Source organism: Nestor notabilis, unplaced genomic scaffold (assembly GCF_000696875.1).
Source record: "Nestor notabilis isolate BGI_N333 unplaced genomic scaffold, ASM69687v1 scaffold31075, whole genome shotgun sequence".
NCBI classification, from domain to species: Eukaryota; Metazoa; Chordata; class Aves; order Psittaciformes; family Psittacidae; genus Nestor; species Nestor notabilis.
The window spans coordinates 4,134-19,089 of NW_009929411.1; the positions used below are offsets into that span (position 1 = coordinate 4,134).

The following is a 14,956-nucleotide window of genomic DNA, read 5'->3' on the forward strand; positions in this document are numbered from 1 at the left end:
TGCATCTGCAGGACCCTAAAAAGGCATCAAGCGTGTGTAACCAATGAAGTCTATCTACCTTACTTTGGATATTCTGGTGGTTTCGTGAACATCCATAGCACAGGAATTCAGCTTCAGTTACAGATACTTGATTGACCAGAGTAGCTGTGTGAGAAGCTGTTTCACTGCAGAGGAAGATTTTGGACACTCTTGAGATGTTTGGGGCAGTCCTTTGCCTTCTCACTGTTCCCTGTCTCGCTCTTGTTCTCGCGTTCTGTGGACCTGCCTCTCATTTGTAGGTTCTTCATAAATTTCCTAGTTTACTGCCTTCCTTCTGGCTGCTCATAGATCTTAAGGCCTGTGATAAGGGAATCTAATGTTCTACATAAGGCTGAAAAAGAGTAATTTACTCAAGATTTTTTCTACTAATAGTATTATACTTTGTTTTAAAGATCTGGCATCTCAAAAGGTGAGGCATATTATTACCTCCTTCCACTCTTTTCTGGTGTATGGGCTCTTATCCAAGGACTGAATTTTGTAAATTCTCCCTTTCCCATCTGTCACTCGGGCTTTTTTGTGGTGCTTTACATTCTCATTCTTTGAAATTTTGGAATTCCTGCTCTTCCAAGTGTTGACCAAATGCTGAGTTTTCTCCATTAGATGTTCAGAAAAGTGTTCTTTCTTCCACTATTGTCATGACTATAGTGGTAAGTTTTAGGAGATACATATTAAACATACAAAAATATTTGTCCCACCATTCAAACACTAGATAGTTGAATGGCAGGAGAGCAAGGTGGTGTTTGGTAAGGAATAATTCGCTTTGCTCTTCCTTGTCATTAGTAAAATGTTCCAGAAATCTGTAACAGTAGCAGTAATGATCTGTATGCATTTTCTGGTAGCTGCCAAGTATCACTGGACATATTCCAAATACAGTGTGCTCTTGTAATGAACACTGACTCCTTAATAACCAATTATTTTGAATGGTTTTGGTTGTCGTTGGTTTTTTGTGGGTTTGGTTGTTGGGTTTTTTAAGCTATTAAAATGCTATTAACTGGTTATTATTTTTACTCTCATCTTGGCCAGCTAAAATCTGCTTCCTCCTACCATCTTTCAGTTATTTTTCTGACTAGTTCAGCTGTGGATGGAGTGAAAGTAGAGCAGAAGGCTGTACCTAGTGGCTTGTTTTCCCCAGAATAGTGTAGAAGGATGTGTCCCCTCGTTGAGTTGCTCTTTTACAACTGGGAGTAGGAGAATATTTTTTGTGGACAGGGCCTCAGGATATTAGATTTCAGGTCTGATATCATCATTTGGGGAAATAAATAAAACCAAAGACACTATTCTGGTTGGGAATGAGGGTCCTTTCTACAATAGCTGTAGTGTTGTCATGGATATGGTGCATTTGATCCCTGGTTCCCCACTGATTTGGGGGAGACTTTATTGTTGATATAAAAAATGTATTTCACTACTACTTGCTAGTGTTGGGTTGCTGTAGATGTAAGGAGAACTGATATAGTTAAGCACGTCTGGTTTATTAATTACAAAGTAGTTTGAGTATGATAATCCATCACGACCATCTAAGCTGTCATGACGCTGTTACTGTACCTGTTCTAACAAGGTTTTGCATTCCTGTCTTCAAATGGCAAGCTTCAAATAAAAGCCCCAGGCTCCATCAAAACAAAGCTGTCTGATGAAAACAGTTCAGTGAGTGAGAATTCAGTAGTTTGTCTGTAAATCTGTAAGCCAAATAGGATGGCACTTCTTTTAGAAGTGGAATTGAATTTAAAAGAGAGCTAGTGCCATGTCCTGGGGAAATGATGCTTCATGTCTTAGAAACAACCTACCAGCTGAATGTTGGAAGTGACCAGCCAGGTGAATCCAACAGGGAAGAATTTATCTTTTCAAGTCACTGCATCGGCTGAAAGTGCTGCAGGTTTATCTTGAACAAGAACTTACTTTAATTACTTTCGTTAGGTGGAAGCGCAATTTTTGTGCCATCCTGAGAGCTCTGTCTGTCTGTCTGTTGAGATTAAAGTACATGCACTGATGAGAGCGACCCTCCTGAGCATCTACACAAACTGTTTATTAATGTTGGGTTTTGTTTGGTTTGTTTTTTTTCTCTAAGCCTGGAGCAGAGGTGAGCGTTCCCTTGGGTTAATGGCACTCTCTGTGTTTCCAGCTGGCCCGTGCCGCTTCAGTGGTGCTCAGTGGCACATGCAGAACGTTCTCAAAGACTCAGTGGAGAGCTCCGATGATGAATTCTTCGACGCACGAGGTCAGTATACATGTTTGTCCTCTCCTCCCCATTATTTCCCCAATTTTGCAGCAAGTAACTAAGCTTCTTTTGGGATGAACTGACACCATTGTCCTCATCAGACTGAGATCTGAAAGAAACTCCATCAGATCTTCTCTCAAAGATTTGTGAATGGGCCTAAGTTTACAGGGGGTGGGTGGAGTGCTGGGGTGGATGCGTTAGCTGCCAGAAGTTGGGTCTGGCATCAGAACCAGCCTCATGGGGTCTCTTGGGCTCGGTTTGTTTACACATCAGATAGTAAGTACATAATGTTACAGTTGGAGTGCTCTTGTTTACAGTACCTGATGAAGGCCATCAGTGTGGCCAACTTTTAAAATCAATGGCAAAACTTTCACTGAAGTGACTCGGACCTTTGCTTATTCAAGAAGGAGCAGTATCTGTATATTTGTGGATTTAATCAGGTGAATCCGGGATGCAATGCTCCCTACAACATCTGATGAGACCCTGAATCTTGGGATGCTCTTTAACATGACAGGTTTTGTTCTGAAGTTGGAGTAAAGTTTGTGTAGGTTGTGCGCACACACAACCTCCCCCTACAGTGGGAAATTGGGGCTCTGTTTGATTTTGGTTGCAGGAGCCAAACCTAGTGCTTTTCTGACATGTTTTATTTATTTTCTGAAGAGAATAACCAGCAAGGGAGGATTAATTCTGCCACTGAAATGCAACTGTAGGATCTTTCATAGTATAGGCTGTTGAGGTCAGACTGAGCTGTCCGTATGTCCTCATGTTACCTGGAAGTAAGCAGTGAAGGGTGATGGAATGAACTTGTTGAATGTCCTTTGGCTTTTGTAGCAAACTGGATTAAGCACAGAGCAATCCCTCTGGCTTTGAGCAACCTCATCTAGTGAAAGATGTCCCTGTTCATGGCAAGAGGGGTTAAACTGGATTATCTTTAAAGGTCTCTTACAACCCAAACAATTCTATGATCCTATGAAAAGGAGAGGAATTCCTCTTCCTCAGATATTTGCTGAAACTTCTTTCCTAGCTTAAAGAAAACCTAATCCAAAGTGCAGAACTCGACTGTCCATGGGAAACTTGGCTTAGGTTTCTATGTGCTTTTTATCTGTAGTTTGGTTGCTTCATTAACAGCACACTCAGCAGATATTCTGCTGTACCTAAATGCAAAAACATTTTCATGGCTAAGACTGTCACTCAGTTTCTCCCTCTGCAGACATTCATGGTACAGAAAGGAAGTTCCCTCTCTTCCCAGCATTCTTTTCTTCTTGAATGAGGCCTTTTCTGAGCAAATTAATTTTCTTTTACAGGACTGCATTGGCTTCAGTCTCATTGCTGTGTTCTGATTTGATGTCTGGAGATGCATGGTGGTACTGCAGATGGCAGCTAGTATTTTCACGGCAGTATTTGGCATTAACTGTCTGCTGTCTTGCACTGAACTTCATATTTCATCATGTTTTAATTTTCTTTGGGGATGAAATTGTTGCAGGAATGGTTGGCAACTGCCTCTTGTGTTTTTTTGCTGGCATGAGGTTGAGATGAAATTCAGCATGAAGGAGTTATGTCAGCAGCTTTTTAGTTGCTTTAAAATGCAGAGGGTAAGAGGCAGGCAGTGAAAATGAAACAGCTTTTGTGTGTGGGTTCAGCTCTGTGCTCTGAATGGTTTGGGAGCTCTGAAGCAACTTCCCTGATAACTTCCTGATCTATTTCTGTGAGGCTGAATTTGCAATATTATTTTCCTTAACAAGCTGGTTTTGCAGCGGCACAATTAATATTAATCAGATTATTACTGTGTGTTATTCAAAGTATAGGTTTGGATCCAGGATGCCTGCAAATAGATGGACCATGGGTACGCACAGTCTACTTTAGGGCACTGATCTTCTGAGTCGTATAAAACTATTAATTTCTAGGGTTTCACTTTTCCAGTTGTAAACTATGAGAAATCTTTTCTGGCAGGTGGCTGGAAATCGGGGTGGTGTTTAGGAGGGAGCTATTTAATAATAATCACTATTTAATGATAATAATCACTATATATAATGATAATAATGTAATTATAATAATAATCATCATCATCATCACTATTTAATGATAGTGATTATTAAAATACCTGGGAGGTGACTTCAGGCTTTTTGTGTACTCCCTCAGAAGCAGCAAAGTTAGCAAAAACTGGTAGTATTGCCGTTCCCAGCAGATCCTGTAGCCACTTTCTGACCTACTTTAAGTTCAAGTTAACTCTGGCTTCAACAGTTATTCTGGATTTAAACTAGTCTAGCAGATGAGAGTCTGATCTATCAGAAACATTCCATCTTTTTCTGTGCATTAGGCTTCTGATTTAGAATGTGAGGGTATTTTTTTCCCCTTGCTTCCTAAGTGTGTAACTGTAGCAAATGTTACAGTCAAAAGCCTGCTGACAGCTTTGCTAAGGATGAGGTGATGTGGAATACAGCTGCCCCTTTTTCTCCAGCTAAATTTATTTATCTGCATAAAAACTTTTGTTGTTGGTTTTGCCTTCTTTAAATGAGCCTTATGGCACCATCTTCAGTATTACTATGTTCCTATGAAGCTGAAGCCAATAGATACGTGGTATGTATTTTGAGACAGGCTCAGTGTGTACCTTCTCAAGATTCTTACTCATGGAAAAGGCTATGGTAGCTCTCTGCTAATTAATCTTGATTTCTCAATGTCGGGAACAGTCTATGCAGTCTGAAGTGCTTATGATGACAGTAGCTATTCTTTTTATAATTGTTTCTTGAAATAAAAGTGGCTGCTATGTATAGATTATGAATGGCATCTGTTACTGAGATGTTAGTCCTCTAATAACAGACTTCTATTGAGAGATAATAATTTAGTGTGATAAACTGCTTATGTGGATCACAATTAAATGTGTATTTGAGACATCTAGGCATGAAGAGAAGGCAAAATGGAGCTCTGTTCCCGTTGAGTGCTCAGTTAGAACAGGATGCCTAAATTGTTTAAGATGTGTTGCAGTCTTAAGCTTTATCAAGTGGAAAAGTTGGAAATAGAAAAGAAAAATAGCCTTTTTCCTGTTTGAGTTTGTTTCAGTTTTTCTGTTCATTGTGCTGGGAGCAGGCATTGTAACTGGCCTTGCTCTGAAGTTTAAGTACCTAAGGAATTAAAAAAGAAACAAACGGAACCTCACTGAGTGATGAGGGAGCTTCTGTAATTGGTAGAGGAAAGTATATGTGTGGGCTAAAGTAATTGGCATTATCACTGGATTAAACATAGCACCAGAGAAACTGCAGGAGTTTGTGCTGGAGTGAGGATGACCTGTCCAGGAGAGAGACTGTGGTTTTCACCTCCTAGAAATGAAGTAGCTTCTGTTTATTCTGTAACCAGCATTACATTTCCTGTAATGCTTCTCACCTGTATTTCGCACCTTCTCATCTTCATCATTGCTTGATATTGTTGCAGCTGAAAGGACTTTCTGCACAGTGCAGCTGGAGTCGAGTAGTCTATTTCCTTATTGGAGAATTTGGAAGCTATCCCAGACTCTACCTCTACCCGTGTGTAATTTGCACTTCAGAGACAGCCTGAAGTGGGAGGCAGAGGGCACAGCAATGGGCACAACTAAAACATAACATTAATGAGCTGCTTTTGCATTCTGAAAAACAGCTGGGGTCAAATCCCAGATCCTCAAAGACAGACATTTCTGGCTGACAGCCTTGTAAACAGAGAATCAAGCACCTGTGTTTGAGATGGAGCAGCTGTACATGTTCTGACTGTTGATGCATTTGCCCAGGCCAGCTACTTAATTTAGTGAAATCCATAGAGAAAGGGAGAAGTAATGTTTTACTGTTTTCTTCTGCCCAGCTTTCTTTTGTTTCTTGCTTTCCATGTGGCATGCAGTAACTTAGGCAGAAAGTGCTCAGTTCATAGCAGGGCTGAGTTATGCTTCCATGGTGGAAACTTTAGATAGACTAGATTTTTCTTTTCCTTGGTGTTAGCAGATTTTCCTCATGTAAATAGTGGATCACTGAAAATATTGTATCCAATGTCCTACCAATGTAAACTTCCCCTATGTGTGTGTGACCAAGATAAGAAGCTTTTCAGAATTTGATCGGGCAAGTGATGAAAGGAAAGACCAGGGCCATCCCTTGTTTGCTGGCGAGGCACTGGAGGCAAGTAAAAACTGAGTGGCTTTTCCAGGTTCAGGCAGGACCCCAGGTTCTGTGACAGCCACAGGGAGAGTCCAGGTCTTTTGAGTAAGAGTCTGCTGCCTTTAGATGTGCTAACACCCTCCCCAGATGGGATCTGTTCTCTGTGCTGTGTTTGGTGCCATTCCATTCTGTCTCCATGTCCCTGGGTGAAAACTGAAAGCTTTGTGTAGCACAGGTGGTTTGAAAAAAGGGGAAAAAACATGCTTTAAAAGTCTTAAACTGGTCTGTGTGTCCATTCTTCTCTTTCCTCTGCTTTTGAATGTTCTGAAGTAAAAGTAAAAAAAGAAAGTAAAAACCATTTTCCGGAGGGGAGGGGGGAGAATTCTGACTAATTCTGTTACTTGATATTAAACACTCAAAGTGGTTTATTATAAACTTTATTTTTAAGTGACTGCACAAGGTAAGAGCAAAAATTCAGGTAGTCTTCTCTACACAATATATGAAACATGTAGATATTCTGTAGGGCTTATCAGTAAGCAGGAAGCTTTCCTGGAGAGTCCTGCGTATGCTAACCTGTTATGTGTTCCCTTTAGCAGGCATGATGAGTGTTTATTTCTCTCTCAGTTACTACTCCTCACACTATCTTTCTGTCTTGTTCATTACTTCAATTTAATCCGTTCTTTTTCTTCCTGCAGAAGAGATGGTGGAAGGAAAAAGTGCCATTCTCATAGGCATGAGCCAGTGGAACTCAAATGATCTTGTTGAGCAGATAGAAACAATTGGGAAGCTGGAAGAAAATCAAGGTAATGTTTAGCTTACCTTACATATTAATTTAAAGTTAACAAGAAAATGTGACTACCGAAGCAATTACTTTTCTCTCACACAGGCAAATTAAGTATGAGGGAATCCAGAAACATCTGAAATGGGTGAAGAACCACAGGGAAATAAGTGCTTGCCATTGCAGCTGGAGATTAGCTGTGATTCAGTCTCCATATACACACAGCAGGCTTTAATGCTTTTCAGCCCTCATTTTCTCACACACACACACCCCCCTGCCAATCCCTCTTATTTTTCTGAAGAGTGGAAGAAAAATGCAGCTGTGAAGGAGTGGGCAGTGCAGTTCAGTGCCAATATATCTTGGCTTTGCTAGCTGACCAGCATCACACTTCCATGAACATGAAACACCTTTAATTACATTGAACAGAATTCCATCTATAATTGACCTCAGTACTAGTGCAGAAAACATTGACAATGGCTAAGGTGTTTGCATATGATAGCACAAGCAGTTAAGCTGATCAACAAGGGTATGCATCCTTTTCATGACCACAGTAATGTTCCTTTCACTGCAGGCTGTACTCTTGCTGCTATTTCTTGGTACAGTGGAATACCCCAGCCAGGACTGACTGTTCGTGGCAGGATGGGAAAGGCAGCTGGGTTGAAATGGAGTGCTCTGTTCAGCATTTCCTATTTACTGTTTGTTTTCTCCAGTTTTGTTCTGTTCAGACAGAAAGTTTGTGAAACTGCATCTGCAGTGTATTACAATATTCTTTATCATTTGTTAATAGAAAGCATATGTTACAGCCTGCATGTGAACATATTTCTCATGATGGATTTGTCATTATAAACAGCTAGTAATAGCACAGCAGATGGCAAAACCCGGCATAATTTCTCATGGGAGTGTGATAATAGAAATAACAATTTTCTTTGGGGACTGTCACCACCTTATGCTTTTGTCGTGGTCCAAGCCCAGCCGGCAACCTGGAACCACGCAGCCGCTCGCTCACTCCCCCCTTTTCCTTCCTCCCCCCGCTCCCGGAGGGATGGGGAGGAGAATCGAAGGAATGTAACTCCCACGGGTTGAGATAACAGCTCTCCAGTAACTAAGGTATAATACAAACCACTGCTGCTACCAATAATAATGATAAGAGGAATAACAAGGGAAAAGGACACAACCGCTCACCACCCGCCGACCGATACCCAGCCCGACCCGAGCAGCGATCTGGGCCTTCCGGGTAACTCCCCCCAGTTTCTATACTGGGCATGACGTGCTGTGGTATGGAATACCCCTTTGGCCAGTTTGGGTCAGGTGTCCTGCCTCTGCTTCCTCCTGGCTTCCCCTCCTCTCTGGCAAAGCATGAGACTGAGAAAGTCCTTGGTCAGAGTAAACATTACTTAGCAACAACTAAAAACATCGGTGTTATCAGCGTTGTTCCCAGGCTGAAAGTCAAAAACCATAGCACTGCACCAGCTACTAAGAAGGAGAAAAAAATGACTGCTGTAGCTGAACCCAGGACAGCTTTGTACCTAAAGCAAGTTCTCTTGGTTTTACTCTAAATTCCTCCCTAATTAACATGGCAAAATATTAGAGATGTTTGAAACGGTCTGGAAAAAGAAAGAAAAGGACCTGGCTTGATTCTCGGTACAGGTTTGAACAGTACCTCATGTTCTCAGAAATACTGTTTTAAGATTTGGTTTTATTTCTTATCACCCTATTTTGATTTGATTGGTAATAAATTAAACTAATTTCCCTAAGTAAAGTCTGATTTGCCCATGGTGGTCATTGGTGAGTGATCTCCTTTTCCTTATCTTGACCCACAAACCTTTTGTTATATTTTCTGTCCCCCTTCCAGCGAGGAGGGGAGTGATAGAGCAACTTTGCTGGGCACCAGGCATCTGGGTGGGTCAACCCACCACACTTAGGTACTGTAAAGAAGCATACACTGAAGGAAAAATCTGAGCCAAACCTTACGTTCTAGAAGGAAAAATCTGAGCCAAACCTTACATTCTAGAAGGAAAAATCTGAGCCACACCTTACATTCTAGCCAGCAGTTTGTTCTTTTTCACTGACCTGTCCCATGGTAGGTTAGACCATTTTCTTTTTTTGTATTAGACTGCCTTTATGAGCATGGTAAAGTGCTGTGGCTTAAATCCATCATATGCAAACATTTATTTTCTCTCTGTCCTCAGTGGAATTTTACTGCAAGATAGTTTTGAGATGTAGCAATTTTTTTTTTTATTGTTCTTTTTGGGTTTGGGGTTTTTTTTCTTCTATTTTTTCTATTGCCATGCTACTTACTGTACATTCAACACTTCTCTGGCAGGCAGAGCAGGGGGAGTGGGAGGTGTAACTTTTTGTGATAGGTGAGTTAGTTCCACAGTCTCATGGTACCTCTGGTAAAGATGTTCCCATTTGCAGAGGCGAGTTATTTACCCTTTTAGTGGGAGGTCGTTGCACCTCAGCAGCAGAACAACTGATTGTGACTGTTACATCCTCCCATGTTGCCTCGGCTGAGAAAGCACCTGGGGAAAAAAGATATGAGGAATTTGCTTTCTGACTGGTAGCTTGCGGGAAACCAATACAGTGCTACTAGGCCAAGTTCACTCAATAGCATGAGGAGTTTGCTCAGCTCAGTAACACGAGCCAGAGCTGTCTCAGCAGCTGTGTCTGGATTGAGGTTTTCAGTGTTTTGCTTCCAGAAAAGCATTAAAACAAAAGCTGGGGTTTTGAAAGCGCTCGGTGTGTTTGGAAACCTGGTTGCTTTTGTGAACTTGAATATGAGGACAGCAGTTGGAACTGGCCACTACTACCACCTACCCACTACTGATCATTTCGTTGAGGTGCCTGCAGAGGAGCTGACCCCAAGGAATGAGATTTCAACATGTTCTCCTATTCCTACGTCTCCTTTCCTTCTGCCAGATTTGAGAAGCCTGGTGGCCTCTGTAGCTGCTGCACCTGCAGGTTAAGTAAAAAACAAGATAAAACAAAGGAACAGAAAGTTTTTCATCTTACCCCACCCTGACCTTCCCTGAGTGCATCACCAGCTGTTACAGTGTAAATTATTACAACCCACTGGTTTCTGACTGCGGGTGGGATTTGAGTACCTTTTTGGTACTGTAATTTACATAATGATACAATTAGCATAACTTGGTATAATGATGGTATGAATCAGGACAGCTGGAAAAATCTATAAAATGTTAATAATGTCATTAGGGAGAGGTTGGGTCCAGCAAAATCATGCTATTATTTTACCTCATTAAAACCTTTCCAGTAAATAGTAAACCACATAATTTCTCTGTAACCAGTTTCACTTCACTGCCTAATTGAACTCCTGTCATTTCTCTAGAAGGTCATGCTGTCCATTTCTGTCTCCTACAGAGCATTAGCTTATCATGACGGAGAAGGTCCCACTTAACTCTCTGGTATTTAACCTAAACAATAAAGCTGAACCTATGTAGACCCAAAATAAGATTATCTTCCAAAGTATACAGTCAGCAAATCTCTTGAAATGCTGCACATGCCAGACAACCCCCTGCATCCCCATTGTGGGACTGCTTTGACTTCAGGCAGGTTGGTCCTTTGGGCAGCACAGTGCTGAAGATCTCTGCATTGCAACTGCTGGCTCATGCTGTGAATCAGCAGAGCGCCACCTGGCCCGGCTCTCCTTTGCCTCATTGTCTTTGTGTTACCTCTGTACTTCTGGGTGCACATGTTCAAAGCAGAGTGGGGTACATCCTAACGTTCCCGCAGCCTGGACTTCTGGCAGTGGAGCAGTGTTCTGAAGACAGCTCAACTGTGCACGCTGGTACGGCGGAAAGAAAAGCAGAGCTCGTGTGCTGCCACTGCCAGAGCTGCACGGCCGCCTGTCTCTCGTCTCTAATACTGCAACTTGTAGGTGTGTTTTTCTTTCTTTTTCTCAGCTGAAGTGAAAAGCAGTTTTGAAAGAAGTCCAGTTTTATGATAGAGAGCTACTTTGATAATAGCGATTGTAATTAAAACAATGCCTAGAATCCTGGTGTCCGGCTATCGATGGCATTTGTGTGTGTGTGAAGCAAGGAGCTATCCTGCAACCTGGCATTTGATGCATTGGGGAAAAAGCAAACCATCCTCTCCACTTTCTAAAAGTGTAACTTTAGAGCAAGATTTTAAAGGGAACAGTACACAAGTAATCTGATGATAACCAGAGGTTTGGGAACATTGAAGAGGAGTCCTGGGTTTCCTGTTTCAGAATTCTCTTGAACATAAGTATTGTGCTTCACTATCAGGTGTGGTCTCATGGCCCTGAATAATTCTTTTTTATGACACGAAACTAGTGCTTCTTATGGTACTGGTTCTGTCATGAGCTTAGGTGTTAAAAAACTTTCACATGATGACTTTCAGAAGAAAGTGAGTCTTTCAAGCAGGCCTTTGGAAACCACAGTAGAAGTGTGTTAATCAGAAGCAGCTTTAAATTGCAGAGACTTCCAGAAAGCAATTGCATTTGGTGGAAGTTCAGGGCTTACAGGTGTGTTGTTGCTGTTGGCTTTGTTTTCTAGTGTTTTGGGTTCTGTTGTGTTGTATTGTTTTGTTTTATTGCATGACTAATCCTTTCAATCCTTGCCTGCCAGAAAGGCAAGAATAATTACCTTTCTTTTAAATACAGAGAAACATAGCCTTGGAAGTTAAATAAATGTCTAGTGGCTACAAGAATTGTAGTAGTAGACTCTGTGGTAGAATTAGCTCTCAATCCTAATGCAGAAGAGTAGAGAGTGTCTGAAATGTGTTTTGGACTAAATTCAGTGCTTTTAGAATAACTTGGCCAGACCCTGCTTAATCAGTGTTCCTGGTGAGATGAAAATCACAGTCCACTGTTAGGGCCTGGCAAGCTGCCTATAAACATATGTCAAATGCAGTGGAACCACAAGCACAGTGTGAACTCAGAATGCTCCCCCCCACTCTCCCCCAAAGTAAACTGACTCATCTATAGCATTGTGTGGTGCATTTATATTCTTCTAACATGCTGGAAGAAACAGAGGAAAATGTGTTTAAATCCAGAAAGCTGTCAGTGAACTACTTTGGTATTACTGTTTAATACAGTCTTCTCTCATTAACTCCTGAAACTTGCATCTGCCATGGGGGGTGGAAGGGCTCCCAACCAGCTAACCCCAGTGAGAGGAGTAGAGTTTTAAGGCTGCAACACTGTAGACAGCTGAAGTTTTAAATTACAGTTTCCGGGTGCTGACATTCAGGAGGGTTTCAAAGCCTTGAGAGGGAGCAGGAGGAGGTGTTACAGAGATAGAAGAGTTTTCATCTTATTTGGAATTTCATCACTGTCTGTACAAGGGAAAAGCACGTTTGCCCTCCCCAAAGAACTGCCCCCCTCCAACTTCAGATGAAGTAACTCCCCTTCAGTGTAGTTGTAGTTAGCAAAGTACTGTGTTTCTCAGCAATGTCACTTCCTATTTTTCAGGTCACGAGGTTTTCTGAGGAGAAACTGTCTTTTGCTCTGTGGTCTGTTACTCCTATTTAGCATCCTGGTAAGGGAGCACTGCAGTTACTTCTAGGAGTTTTGCAGGTAGTCACAGAGGTTGTGGAAGAGCTGGATCCTGAAGGACTTTGGAGAACTTTAAAGGCTTAATTCACTTGCCTATATATAGGTGCTTAGTGCCATTTAAGACATACCAGACTATTTAAGATATCTGAACAGGATGAGCAGAGGTGATGCAGAACCTGAGGTGACCCATTCTGCTGCTGCTCCAGAAAGGCACAGATGACCAATGGCAGCTGTACTGGTACTACACACCATTGTAGAGGGACCTGAATCTTGTTCTAAATGTTGCTGTTAAGAACAGAAGAGCCTCTAATATGTAGGGCTGCAAGAAACCTTGTGTATTGTCCTGTTTGTTTTCCTGTGAAAACAGATCTTTCTGTCTTGAAACTGGAAATGTGCCTTTCCTCCATGATGTCTGCAAAATGTGAGGCAGCCAAATATTTATGTGATCAATCATGTCTCTTTTCCTTTCAGGTGATTTATATAGAGCCTCTTTAAGAAAACAAAGGTTCCCAGCCCAAGGCAGTATTGAAATACACGAGGACAATGAGGTGAGGTTGTTTTCCCAAAACAAGCTGTGCTGATTTCCAAGTAGACTTGCAGAAATACTCTCATATTGTATTACAGAATTATCAACCCATTTGGTGGCTTAGTGTGTCTGTCCCTTTTTCTGTAGGTGCACATGCAATCACTGAAAATCATCACAAGCTGTTTAGACATTGCATAATTAATTTAGGTGGAAGTATGACCCAGTTCTCTGAAGGTTTTGTGAAGCAGATTCAGCAGCAGTCATGAATTGATAGTAACCGAATTCCTGCTCTTTTAGAAGCCGCAGAGAATCTAAACAAATTGTGTTTCTTCCAGTTAACTGAGTAAGATCCTCTGTCCACATGTAGGACAGGCAAAAAAAAAGTCTACTTTTCGATTTTTTAAGAATTCCAATCCTATAGCTCCCCTGAAAATGATGCCAGTCTTTGACTGACTTCAGATGTCCTTTTGTTTAGCCCTTGAGCCCCTTGTCTCAGTCATGGATGAATTTCTGCTGAGAGACAAATGAATTTGATTCCCTCTGAGTCCTGTGAAGGATACCGGTTAAATCTGTCTGAAAGATGTTTTGTGACAGTGACTTCACTTCAGCAGCGTTGGCTCGTATGAATTTTTCCCTCTGTTCTGAAGCTTTCAGCTCCACCAACCCATCAACAGTGCCACTTATTTACAAGCTGGCCTTGGCTGTGGAAGGAGCTACTGTTAGCTTTTAAAGGGAATTAAGTTTCTCTTCTGAATAACTGGAATGGGACCTTATGGAGAAGGAAAATGTAAATTCGAGCAAAGAAAAGTGGAACCTTAAAAATTTTCGTAAGATCCAGTACTTAAGCAGATACAAGGCAGGTCAGTGAAATGCCTTCACAGTGAATACTTCTACTGGATGCTAAAAATCATGGGCTGAACAGCGATAGTGGCTTTATGGAGCAACTTACAATTTTCTCATTTTCAACCATTTCTGTCACCATTATACAGGTGCTAAAGTTTCCAATTTATTTCTTATCCATGTCAACAACATTTCCATTCCTACCCCTCGCTAAACTCCAGCCTGAAATGTGTGAATGTGTTTGTTTACTTACCAGCCTTTCTGGTTAATGTTATTCCTCTTAATCTTAGAGCAATTCTTCTCCTTTTATATTTACTGTTGAAGACTGTGGCTTTTGTTCCAGAACTTAAGAATAAAGAGTCTGGAACGTTGCCTGATTCTCAGAAAATCACCCAATCCAGCAGTTCACAATCCTCAGACAGTTACAGGAAATGTTACTGGTATTTTTATTCTGTGTTCACATTTGGTGAGGAAATAAAAGTCTCCAGGAATCACATGATCCAAAACAAAGAAGAAAATGGCAGTCAAGGTTTAAAACAAAAAAATGTCTTGATCTTATAATGTATTGCTGAGTTCTTCTTTGAGTGCACATAAATCTCAAGGAGTAAAGAAGAAAAAAAATGGAGTTGCAAGACATTCAAAATGTTTTTCCAGTCTCAAGTAGGTAACATCTTGTTTATTCTATGGAGCACACTGATTATGGTCTGTGTTACGCATATATTCTCCTATTCACAAATGTATTTGTGAGGTTTATGGATATTAGCAATTATACATCTTTTACTCTTTCAGTAGATGTCTGGGTAAGTTAGCCCCATTTTTCATTTTAATCAGAAGTTGCTAATCTCAAAAGGCTGAGATAACTATAACATCTGCTTTTGCTGGATGTTTTCATTGCCAGAGAAATTTGTCTTTTTAG

General features: G+C 41.2%; 1 protein-coding gene across 1 annotated transcript in view; it reads left to right on the top strand.

The window, feature by feature from the left end:
* Nucleotides 1–2,133: 2,133 nt before the first annotated feature.
* Nucleotides 2,134–14,956, top strand: part of PITPNM3 (PITPNM family member 3) — a 51,451-nt gene continuing 38,628 nt past the window's right edge. Inside the window, exons 1-3 of the mRNA XM_010014953.1 lie at nt 2,134–2,251; nt 7,059–7,166; nt 13,146–13,222. Of these exons, the coding sequence (XP_010013255.1) occupies nt 2,134–2,251; nt 7,059–7,166; nt 13,146–13,222 (303 nt within the window). The remainder of the gene's footprint in view (nt 2,252–7,058; nt 7,167–13,145; nt 13,223–14,956) is intronic.